The sequence below is a fragment of the Merops nubicus genome, unplaced genomic scaffold, assembly GCF_000691845.1.
Source record: "Merops nubicus isolate BGI_N331 unplaced genomic scaffold, ASM69184v1 scaffold15219, whole genome shotgun sequence".
Classification (NCBI taxonomy): domain Eukaryota; kingdom Metazoa; phylum Chordata; class Aves; order Coraciiformes; family Meropidae; genus Merops; species Merops nubicus.
This window is the reverse complement of record NW_008631835.1, coordinates 37685-50391: the sequence shown is the minus strand read 5'-3', so window position 1 is coordinate 50391 and position 12707 is coordinate 37685. Positions and strand designations below refer to the sequence as shown.

General features: G+C 40.7%; 1 protein-coding gene across 1 annotated transcript; it reads left to right on the top strand.

Annotated features, from left to right (window-relative positions):
* Positions 1–3691: 3691 nt before the first annotated feature.
* LOC103780081 (alpha-synuclein-like) lies at positions 3692–12470 on the top strand (the record flags this gene model as incomplete). Its single annotated transcript, XM_008947728.1, has 3 exons — positions 3692–3703; positions 3992–4055; positions 12325–12470. Coding segments are annotated over exons 1-3 (222 nt in total), but the record flags the coding sequence as incomplete, so codon positions are not given.
* Between the last annotated feature and the right edge of the window lie 237 nt (positions 12471–12707).

Genomic DNA, 12707 nt, shown 5'->3' with positions numbered 1-12707 from the left:
ACATCTGGACCTTTCTGACCAGGCCACTGTTAGCTATTATGTGAAAGACTGTAATATAATTTTACCTGCTAGGAGTTCTATTAACAAAAGCTGCTGCTTGGGATGAAATGTGGTTATTGTAACTCAATCATTTTACTTTTTTTTTTTTTTTTTTTTTGTGGCACAAGAAAAGTTCATTTGGCACAGGGGAGAGCGTAGAGATCTGAAGGAGAGTGGCTTACTGGAGGATTAACTGGGGATTTTTTTCCTCCTCCATGCTGAAGTCTGTTCTTTCTTCCCTCAGTCCAATGTCTTTGTCTTGTTCTTTAATACCCATGGTACTGTTCAGTACAGTCTATAGGATGTTTTTATGCTTTCATATGTGGTTGGTTTGTTCATTTGGTTTTCTCAAATTCTTCTGCTTGCCTACTTCAGCACTGGCCAGCTGAAATCAGTGGCTCTGTCTTTACTCAGGCAAGCATAGTATCAGGACCTTTCTTGATGTCAAACAATGGCCTGGTCATTGATTAGAAAGGAAGACAGAAGCTCAGCAGTCCTGTGCTGTACCATGTATGTCATAAATTTAAAACTGGGTCTCTGTGTATCTTTCAAGAGCTGTTGTTGTGAAGCAGTGAGGAAATGAGTGGTGATACTTACCTGCACTCACTTTGGAAGCAGGAACTGAGACTAAGAAGGATTCTCTTGCATGCTTTTGAGGATATACTGCTCAAGAGCTCCTCTGAGCTCTGCACGCTACCAGGGAGCTAAACTTTTTGGTCAATTAACTTGAGCACATGTTCAGTGCTCAGAAATGGAAATTTCCAGTCTGATCTTTTTTTGTGTATTATACCCTGTCAGAACAAAGGAATAGTTTATCAAGAGCAGAGTGGCCAGCGGATGAGTTGTTTACTACTCTCTGTGCATAGCTGGCACGTGGCCTTAGAGCAGAACAGTGCAGTCGTGACCTATTTGGCAACACCAACCAAATTCTTCTGCTGCCCTCTTTTCTCACAAGGCTTCTTGTTTTTATTTGGTAATACAAAAGCCACTGGAGTAGCTGAGCGACTCAAGGTTCATCTGGTAGAATAATGGACTTCTGTACTTGGAAGCAAGTGTTTTCCTTAGACAATTCCTCCTTCACATAATTTGGGCTTATGTCTCCGTGTCTTTAGCCAGCTCTGACTAAGCAACCTGCATCTCAGGGAGGGCTTGCTTGCTATTTGTCTCTCAAGAAGCCCAGAAATGAGTGTATTGCCAAACTGCTGATAGACACTTCCTTTTTCACACAATGACAGCAATGATAATGAATAATTAAATGAAGAGAGTCTATTGTATTTTTTTAATCATTACAAGAAGGCAAAAAATTCTGGTTTTGCCTTCTCCCTCCCCGCATACAAATGTGTTATAGCAAGGAAAAGTAGAATTACCACGTACTATTATTGCTTCTGAATCACCTAAGTAGTGTAGGTCAGTGTCAGGTTCTGTTGTTGTTACATTATCCCTACTCTGATTCCTCTGTTCCCCTTGTTGTGCAGGGTACAATGAGGACTATTATTGAGATTTTGGTAATGACAGAATGAAAGACAGCTAATTTCTCTCAGAAACAATGTGGATGACCAGCTTTCCTTCACTGCCAACCAGAAGTTGTCCTACTGAATTCCACTGTTGTGTTATATAGGCCTGTTCTGGCAGATCCTAATGTGCTTCTAGATTCTGTTAAGCTGTTTCTGCAGTCACAGCTGCTTCCATGCAAGTGTACAGTAGCAGGGCAAACAGTATTGAGCTCTAACATATGCTGTAGGGTCTGGACCACTGCTTAGCTGGTTGTCTGCCCATTAGTGGATTTGGGTACACGTATCTCTGTTCTGTATGGGACTGCAAGCCAAGCTTTCATTAAAGAAAAGCCTGTCTTCCACTAAAAGAGGAAACAGAAACTAATGTCTTTGTATTGGTTGTGATTATAGCAGTGTTACATCAGGGTAAGTGAAGCAAGCATCAACTTGCATATGTCCCTCCAGAGATATATGCATTGCAGAGGTCCTTGGGGAGTCCTTTTGCACAATCCATCTCTTAACACCCCTAGGGAACTGAGTACTTGCTGTTCACAGGTTTCCATGTGTTTAATAGCTTGGCTTGCAGACAAGATGGATGAGACATTAGCCAGGTCTACCAATGCATTTGAAAGCATATGGTTAGTATTAGGTGTTCTGATAGACACACTGTAAGCATGAAAGGATGTTTAGTCTCTTTCTAGAAGTTGATAGAACCATCATCAGCTTGGATTTCAATATGTATTCAAAGGGCTTTGCTTCTTCAGCTCCCATGGTGCTGTGAGATTGAAACCCAAAGTCCTAAAACAAGTCCTTAGACATTAACACCTTGGATTTAATAAAACAGATGATACTTTCAATTATAAAATTCAATCATATTTAATTGAATAATAATATATTCTTCAATGAGAGAAGACGAGCTTTTTCAAAAGAGAAATCAGAATAAAGGGGGAAAAAGACTTCTCAGCTGTTTAACTTTTTCATTAGCTAGTTAAACGAACATGTCATTTTACTTGTTAATATTTTTTTCATCTTATTTATCATGGATTATTATTCTGCTCTTGCTTGTGGATAACAAGTCTTTTCAATGCTGTAATCAGTGTGATAGTGCCATACATACATGGCTTAAGTTCCATAAATTGGCACTAGTAGCAAGTAGGAGATATTGATGACTGAACTTGTACTGTATTTCAGTGTTTAACTGTATTATTGTAAAGAATTGTGGACAAAGTTGCTTTCTTCTAACATATGTCTGCTCATACATTTTCTTCTAATCTATTTCTGCTTCTATCAGTCTGTATATGGTTTTACACAAAGCTAAAATTTTATAGAAGGTAGAGGTATGAAGTCAGAAGTATAAATTATAGTGTCTCAAATAATGACTTACAGACAAGTTGCACTGCAAAAAAGGTGATTTCTGTGCTGGTAATAAAGAGTCATCCTGTCTCTGGCAGCCTAGGCTAAGACGATAAACTAGGAGCCCTAAACTCTCTAATGCTTAATTGCACATTGTTAAGCATCATAGTCCACAGATGGATACTAATCCCTGAAATATAGCCAAATTATAAAACCTGACAAGGACAAGTAGAACTCTTGTAGAGGGAAAAAAAAACCATGAAGTTAGGCTTTTGACAGCAACATGTTCATTTGTTTCTCGTTCCATTGAAGACACAAGGGGTTGTTCCCTTTAATTCAGCATAGTAAAAAGTCATGATATTTTTACATGGGTGCTCCAGAAATTGGTTTGATCTTCACGGTGGAAGGGATTGATTATACAGGCCTTGCATCGTGTCTTGGGCCAGTCATAGCTCTAGGTGGTTGTCTACAGAGTCTTTCCATAAGTTGCCACATGTCCCTCTGACAAGGAGGACACTGGATGCAGCAGACCTTGGGGTTGACCCTGGTAGCATTTTCATGTATGAATCCTATCTACTGTTTAATGTTTCCCTTGAAGATTAATTTTTGTCTAAATCTGGCTAGCACAACCAGTTCCCCGTTATTGTAACCTCTAGGTCTTTCTGTAGTTCAGTAACGGTTGTTAACCCCTGCAAACTGAGCTCTGGAGAAGAGTTGCAAGATTAAATTTTAAGGATCTTCTGGCAACTTTAGTTCTGATCCTTTACAAATGCATGTATGAGCCTCCTTAGGATTTTAACAGTAACATGGTCATCCATGTGAGTTTGCAAAGTGGGAGGCCTAATGAGCATAGCTATTAAGAAAACGGCAAGGAAGTCAGTACTCACAAGAAATAAACTGCAGAAGTTTTTTCCAATATTATACACCTTTCCACAGTCTATATTCGTGCAGTTCTCTTTATTGATGATTTTGCCCTTCCACTTAGATTGACTTTCTCTTCAATTAATTTTAATAATCTTAGAAAATAATGTATGCAACTGTATGTAATCTATATCATATTCATCCCATCTAGTCTTTATAAGTACTTAAGAACATGTATTTTTCAGCCTAATACTGTTCTTTGTTTAGGTTCCAGGACCAAGGAAGGAGTTGTTCATGGTGTCACAACAGGTAAGACAATTGCCTCTTAATTTCAACTGCTGCTTCCCTACATTTGATTAACCAAACATTTAGCTGTTAAAAATGGTGTAATTTTTTGAGAGCACTTCAATTTATGAATGATAGAAAACCAGAAAAATCGAGAGGCAGAAAGCAACATTCAGTTTATTAAAATGCATACATGGTTTTACAATCAAATATGGTGTTTCTTCTATGTGAAAAGGATTCTTTTCTAAGGGATGTTCTGAACCACAGTCAAGCTGTAATAGTATGAGCCAGGAGACTAATGAAACCAGATTCCTAAACTGAAGGAAATAACTTGCATTTGGGTCTCTCTGTTGTTTATTTATTGCCACAGTTGAAGTGACCTATGCTGGAAAGTTGTAAAGTACTTGGCATAAGAAAAGCAGAGTCCTTCTTAATTTTGTTTTGTTTTGTTTCTGTTTTTTACTCTGAAGAACTTTGACCTGTAGAAACTTAAAGCCTGGTTTGAGTGCCTAGGTTTGTCTCCTTGTGATCTGAGGAAGCAGAAAAGTGGTATCTGAAGAAGAGAAATGCCACTAGAGGATAACTGGAAGGCAAAGTGGGGAGTGACTTAGGCATGGGTCAGGAGGACTTTAATTTGCTGATTTAGGAGTTCATAGTCAAACAGGACCGATACTAGTGGAAGGGACAGCAATTCCTGCAACAAATGAAGGAGGAAAAATAAATGTAGAAAGAGCGCCTTCATACAGCAAGGAGGTAGGTGGAAAGGAAGAACCATGGCGGGAGTGTTTGCAGTTAAGGTGAACAAGGAGGAAAAATAAATGTAGAAAGAGCTCCTTCATACAGCAAGGACTGTAAGAGGTAGGTGGAAAGGAAGAACCATGGTGGGAGTGTTTGCAGTTAAGGTGAAGGAGGTCAGCAGCACGTCCATGCTGAAGTCTATTAGACTATCCACGATGAAGCTGGGGCGCAAAATGGAGTTTCCCCGTTGCAGTCGCTAGCTCAGCCCTGCCGTACAGTTGGTGCAGTTGGCTGCAGGCTGGGGGCTAAAAGCAGAGTCCTTCTTAATTTTGTTTTGTTTTGTTTCTGTTTTTTACTCTGAAGAACTTTGACCTGTAGAAACTTAAAGCCTGGTTTGAGTGCCTAGGTTTGTCTCCTTGTGATCTGAGGAAGCAGAAAAGTGGGATCTGAAGAAGAGAAATGCCACTAGAGGATAACTGGAAGGCAAAGTGGGGAGTGACTTAGGCATGGGTCAGGAGGACTTTAATCTGCTGATTTAGGAGTTCATAGTCAGACAGGACTGATGCTAGTGGAAGGGACAGCAATTCCTACAACAAATGAAGGAGGAAAAATAAATGTAGAAAGAGCGCCTTCATACAGCAAGGAGGTAGGTGGAAAGGAAGAACCATGGCGGGAGTGTTTGCAGTTAAGGTGAACGAGGTCAGCAGCACGTCCATGCTGAAGTCTATTAGACAATTCCACGATGAAGCTGGGGCACAAAATGGAGTTTCCCCGTTGCAGTCGCTAGCTCAGCCCTGCCGTACAGTTGGTGCTGTTGGCTGCAGGCTGGGTGATTATACCCCAGCTCCCAGGAGGCTGGCTGCTGTGTAACTGCGCTGTAGTGCTGCCATTACATGGGGATTTTGGGGCAAGGAGCAGCAGCAGCAACAGAGGGCCACAGGTGGGGGCCCCACACACCGCCCAAAGCCACCCGCCTGCCCGATGGCCTGCGGGTAGGCCGTGTCCTCTGCTCCTCCCAGCAGAGCCGATGCAACCCCAACGGCAGCGCTTCTGCCAGAGCGTGCGACCACCTGGGCTTCAGGCTGCGGGGCAGGTATGCAGAGACCCTCCCTGGGAGGGAGGGTGAGAGCATGCAGGTCTGCAGGAGGTGTGACCTTGTGGATGCGCTGCTCTGCCTGGGGGTCGAGCTGCAGGAGGAGGCGCGCAGGCAGAGTTGCATCTGAGAGCCTGAGAAGGACTCATCGACCCGTGGAGCTGTGCTCTGCCATCAGTGGTGCACGTAAACCAGCTCAGCACGGCTGCTCTGGAAGTAGATCCTGGTTTTGTGCCAGGAGGAAGGCAGCATTGTGGGGGATAGAGAGGGGTGGAAGCGGGTTACTGCACGTTGCTGTAAGGGGAAGCCTGTCTTTACAGCATAGGTACAAGGCTCTGGGTATAACAGAGAATGCATGTGGTAAGATAGAAGAGTAGGAGCCCTTGTAAGCACCCTCACCAAGGGTGTATAACCAAACCCTCACAGCAAGACCTACATTAAGACCAGCGCCACTTTCTTACTGGCCAGTTTCTTACAATGGTGAGTTCCAGTCCTTGGTGATTCCCCTCCCGAGTGGAACAGAGGCAGCTGTTCGCAGACACACTCTCTTTTCAGTGGAGTTTGCTGCCTTTCTGGGGTCCCAGTCCAGGATATCACCAGGTAACTGATGAGCTTAGTGCAACCTTCAGGCTGACCCACTTCTGATCTTTCATGTGAGTACTAATGATGTTGCAACCAGGAGTGCAAGGTTGATCAAAAGAGATTTCAGGGCCCTGGGAAGACTGCTAAAAGGTTCAGGAGCACAAGCCACATTTCCCTCAATCCTCCCAGTAATGAGGAGAGATTTTTGAAGAAACAGGTGTGCCCAAGACATCAATACCTGGCTCCAGGATTGGTGCCTTTGCTAGAACTTTGTTTTTTTGTAATCATGGAAAAGTCTTTGAAACGCAGGGTATGCTAGGGCCTGATGGGATCCATCTGTCCCAATGAGAAAAATGTCTTGCTGGTAAGCTGGCAGGACTGATTGAGAGGGCTTCAAACAGGTACATCTGAGGTCACAGAGAAATCCATGTGAACTTAATACCTAAGTATCACCTGTGCTTTCAGTGGTTCCTCATCCCAGCCTGAGGTCTGTTTCCATCAACACACTGATGGTGCAGTTTCAGATAAGGCGTGTTTGTTGCCCCTGCAGTGTGGACATGCCCCATCATTTCCTCTGTTCTTAAGAGATTCTCCTGACTCATCAATGTGTCCCCCTGGAGCTGCTTGGGTGGGAAGACAGAAGGGAAGTTGCTTAGAGGGAAAAAAACAGATTTCAGAGTTTTTGATAAACTGGTTTGAATTTGTCACAGTTAGAGTTTTGAAATGTTTTCTCCAACTGCCTCATCTTTCAGTAGCAACAGCACTTTCAGACTTTGAAGTTAATGCTGGGTATGTATATTCACATTAGCATTTCTATACTGAAAAAAGTAAATGTGCATTTTAAATTGATTTGCAAGATCATTTTAGGTATGAAGTGCAACCAGTAACCAGTCATTTGTACTAAGTGGCAAAATGAATGGGAGCCTTTGATCTCTACAGAGTGCAGGAAAGCCTTAGCTGGCCATAGTGCATTGGACAGAACGTGTAATTTTTTGCTATAGAATATGGAACTTCTGGAGATGTGCCAATAATGCATGGTCAAGAAATTTAAGGTATTTTTCCGTTAAGAAATTAGGAAACAAGTAAGTAAGGGAGTAGAAAAGGATTTCTTTTTTCTTTTTGTTCTGTGTACGGTCAGTGTATCAGTTGCCTGTGCTCACATAAGCCGATGCAAAGGATTAACAACTGTAGGTAACCAATGACAGTACTTAATGTCACAACCCAAATAAATGGCTGAGAAGTTGGTCAAGAGTATATTTAGTAACAAAACTGAACAGAACATCTGTGATAGTCCTTCAGAGTTTAGCCTCAGGCTGAACATGCATGCTATGGTTAATAAGGTTTGAAATCACAACTTATTAGACCACAATTAAGAGAAATATTCAGAGGGATCGTTACTATAACCAGTAGAGGATTATAGTAGAATAAGATTTGAGGCACACATATCTAATATCATCATGGATATGGGACCAGCAGCTGACAGCACTAGCAAGCAAGTTAATAGAGGTGATGTTCATCAGGCTCAGCCATAGTAGAATAAAAGTCAAGGGGATTTGCACATGTATGAAACTTGCTGAAGCACTAGGACTCTAGAGTAGGCTAGCTTAGTGGGGAACATCTTTCCCTTCTCCAGAGAGAAACAGTTGATCTCGAATGCTGTAAGTATCCATCTTTATCTGATTGCAATATGCATAGTGAGACCAGAAATTTTAAGTAGATTAATAGAATTCTTGGGAGGTTTGTGAAGATGTTAAATTTTCTTCTGGAAGATATGGAACAGACTGTAAAGCCAAACAAAAGGAGAGCACATCCGTTGTGTGCTGCACCTATGAAGAGGAAATTCAGAAAAGTTGCTGCAAAGTTTGGGCAAAAAAGAAGTTGCTTCTCTCTCAGTTTAGGAAGTGGGTGACACAAAGTGAAGCACCCAGATCTTGGGAATAACGGGTTCTGTGCCACAGCTTGCTTCCTTCTAGCCTACTAAACTATTTGAAAGGATTTTGGCTGTTGAATGAAAATGGAAAATGAATAGAGGACATGCAGGTTGAAATATGGCAGTGAGGAGACATAATGCAAAACCCAGAGAGCATAGCTTCTAAAATGAAAAAGTATGGGCTTGGCAGTGTAAGAATGGAGGAGTCTCTTGGCCACATATTTTTTAAAAAAAAATAAAATTGCAAGTCTATGAAGAGTTCTGTCAAGCAGAGAAGGTAGGTAAAAAAAGATTTGGGTTCACTGTAGTGATGCTCTGAGATCTAACACCAAGACACTGAGAAATGCTAATGAAGTTATCTTAGCATGATTTAAATGGATTTGATTTCTATTAAAGTTCATGTAACAAAAAATGCCTTTTAGGGCATTTGTAAAGACCTACTTTTTTCTCTTCATAGGACTAGAAGTTTGCCAGTTCTTGTGGTCTTATGATGCACCAGGGCGTTAATATCATGTGAAGCCTGAGGTGAAATAACACATTTGTTATGTGAACAAAAATGATTGAAGAGGTTGGAGATAGTCAAATGCAAACTAGAATCAGACATCAAAATAAGTGTGTGTTCAAAGTTGTGTAGTCAGTCCTTTCTTACTGTCCATGTTCCAGAGTCTTGCTAGTTTTGCTACTTTAGCATAGTTTGTTATTTGAAACCCTTTGCTGGTGAAGAGATGAAACCCTTTGCTGGTGAAGAGACTGGGAGCCGACACACTTTAAGGGGCTGAACAATTAAATGCTTTTTTCAGGCAGTTGCTTTCCAAACCCAGAAACACTAGACCGAAATTTTTCTTGCTTTAAACAAAGTGTGACCTGATTGTACCAGGTTTAGTGGCATTGAGACACTGTAAAATGAAGATACCAGGCTGTGATTCACAGGAACATGGTAAGCATGTTATTTGTGAGGTCACCCTTTCTCAGCTTATTGGTGTTAGCTTGTATATTTGACTTGCCTAATTAACATGTCTACAGGCCTTTGACTGTAAATTCACTTCAACCACGTGTCCATTCCTGAAGCTAAGACACATTATCAACAGTTATAAGCCAGAGTTAAGTGTTTTGCTTAGGTCTTTTCTCTGATCATTCTAGTTCTTCTTAACATTGGTCATTTACATTCCTGTTGTTTAGCTACATCAGGTATCTTACAGTGAACTATAAACTAAAGAACTGCCAACTTATTTACAGCTTCCTTGTAAATGAATTCATTAAGTACCTAATTCAATCTTATTTTCTGAAGTGTGTATTCAAAATTATATTTAGAGTAGTAAGAATAATTTCATTAATTCAGAGAAATCCTGTGGTTTTCATCTACTTTTATTGTTCAAAATTGAAAGCAACTAGTTCTCATTTTGAATTGCTCCAAAGGTTTCACACTGATATTATATGTTGCCCAGATGTCTATAATAAGTAGGGAAAAGGAAGCTTCAATGCTAATAATTTTTGTAGTGCTATGGTCAGTATTTGAAATCAAAGTTCTAAGTTAGCCTTATCATGTCCATTGCACACCATCCCTAGAATATTTACTGGAATGAGGAGTCTCTGCACAGATGGACAGAAGTAAAGAGGTCATAGCCTGACAGAGCTCTGCAGAAGCTGATTTACTCTGTTTCTCGGTGATGTGAAAGTGATGCAAAGCAGACATCAACTTTACAAAGACTCAATGGCTGAAGATCATTAAACAACTTAGTATTCAGATTAACTTAATTAGTTGCTATCAGCCCCCTGCTTTCTGAACTGATTTGTTTGTGCACACTTAATGCTTTTCCCCTGTTACTACTTAGTGTAAGTAATAAAATATGTGAGACTGGAAACCTATTTTGTTTTCCCTTCTCCTGTTGTGAGGGTTTCAGAGCTGAAGGATCACCAGGCTGGAGCTTTTTTCCCCAGAGTCACTCTGGTAATAGGGCTTTTCATGGTGTTTAGGTGTTTTTTAGAGATAGAAAAGAAGACTCTTTCTCCTACTAGTGTGAGTGCTTTTGCAAATCTGTGCTGCATGTATAGTTTGCTGGATTTATCTTCATGGCTCTGATTTCTGAAGCAGTGTATTGAGAAGTCTTTCACAGTACCTCCTGTGCCAGCTTTCTTATGCTATGTCTGTGTGCTGGTTTTGGCTGGGGTAGAGTTAATTTTCTTCACAGTAGCCAGTATGGGGCTATGTTTTGGGTTTGTGCTGGAAACAGTGCTTATAATACTTTTCCTTATTGCTGAGAAGTGCTTATGCAGAATCCAGGGCTCTTCTGCTTCTCACACCACCCACCAGCATGGAGGCTGGTTGTGCACAAGAAGTTGGCAGAGTAAACAGCTGGGACAGCTGACCCAAAATAAACCCCCTTGGTTTTTTTAAGCTCTTGAGGTAATGAAACTAATGATGGCTATTGACAACAAACACAGTGCAACCATGCTTTATAAGTGTACCAGAAGGGAGGTGTCTGCTTAAGAGCAGCTGAGCATGTGATCCGTTGTCAGCATCAAGCCTGCTGAATTTGTCTCTTAAATGTTCTGCCATTCAACACATTCTGGAAAAGGGATTTTTGAAAACAGTGTATGTTACTTCCATACAAAAAGATTAACAGAACAAAATGTTTATTAAAAGGACCCTGATTTATAGATTCTGTTAGTTTTTTTTCTTTTTTTTTTCCTCTCCTAGAAAAGGAGTGAGACAGAGAAAAAATAAAAAGCAATACTGAAACTTATCCAAAACACACTTTTTAAAAAAACATTTCTTGAAGAATGTAACTTTTAATTTTTGCAAGATGCTACTTTTTTTACATAACTCTGTTTGAGATGTTTTCTTGCCAAATTAAAGACATCTAATTTATCCATAGGAAGTATTCAGTTTGTATGTGCTTCCCAAAAATGTGTCTCTATGGGTCACCCATCTGCCAAGCAGAACCCATCCAATGCTCATAAAGGGTGCAAATAGAGCTATGAATACATTTTATGGATCAGATGGGATTTGGGCTAGAGAAGGTATAGGATTAGTTAGAATTAAGAATATTATATGCTGGATGTTTTTGAAGAACAATCCCTTGTTTAGATGAGTGAATGTGGTTTTTGCTGGGAATCTGGCTGTGTAACTTTAAGGCATGAAGTCATCCCATCTCTTTTCTTAAAGTGGTTTCGTGATAGTGCAAGCTGCTGTCAGAAAGGGCCCTTGGGAATGAAGGAGCAGAAAGAACCCAGTGGTATTCTGAAAGGTAGTATGGCAACTGCTGATGCATATGTAGGCTAAATGAGTTGTTGTTTCCCTGAGGCTTGGAAGTTAGCTATTAATCCAGTTCACTTTGGCATTCAATCTTCTTGTAGATTAGTGTGTTATAGATGGACATATCAGCAGTAGGGCAAAAATAACAAAGAATTAGGTAGAAGGTTGTATTTGAAATTCTCAGGCTGAGCAATAGTAGCTGTGCTTATTAATCAAGTGTACTTTTAAAAATAAAAACACAAGAATAATTAATGACTTTTGAGTCTAATGTAAAAAAAAAAAGTCTTCTATGCCATGTAACATGCAGCAAGTGTTTGGTGGACTAATTAGAATGCATTTCCAAACTGGGATATATTGAATTCAATAATTATACCTTGCACAGTGAGTTAGGCAGAATAAGGGCCCTTACGTAATGGCTTTTCTTCCTTAAGGTAGAGCTAGAGATGAATGGAAATGTCAGATGTCTTTCACATGAAAGAAACTGAGCCACAAATTAAGGCTTAGTTTTACTTCTGCTGCTTCAGTGTTACCAGATGGATAGTCTCATTTCTTAAGATCCACACAGGGTACACAAAATGTAATGGCCTTATGGCTCGTCATGAGGTTGGTCTGTCAGTGACAGATAATGATTCTCTGAAAAACATACAGCTCCCAGAGCCAAAATGTGATTTTTTTTTCATCTTTCACTTCTCAGTGGCTGAGAAGACCAAAGAGCAAGTGTCTAACGTTGGAGGAGCTGTGGTAACAGGAGTGACAGCAGTGGCCCAGAAGACAGTGGAAGGTGCAGGGAACATTGCTGCAGCCACTGGCTTGGTGAAGAAGGATCAGTTGGCCAAACAGGTTTGTTTATTTATGGTCTTTCAGGTGAAGAAGCGAATGATGAGTGGCCTCCCTGAACTGAGGGGCAGATGGAGTGTTTTCTTTTGCATCTGTTAGTGGTATGAATGCAGGATGATTTGTGTTACTCTAAACGAATGAACAGCAAACAAAATGTCTACTGTTTATAGCTTGTATTTTGAGTGACTTGCAGGATCTGGGAACTTGAGTGGGATTGAACTTTACTATTCTGAAAAGTCT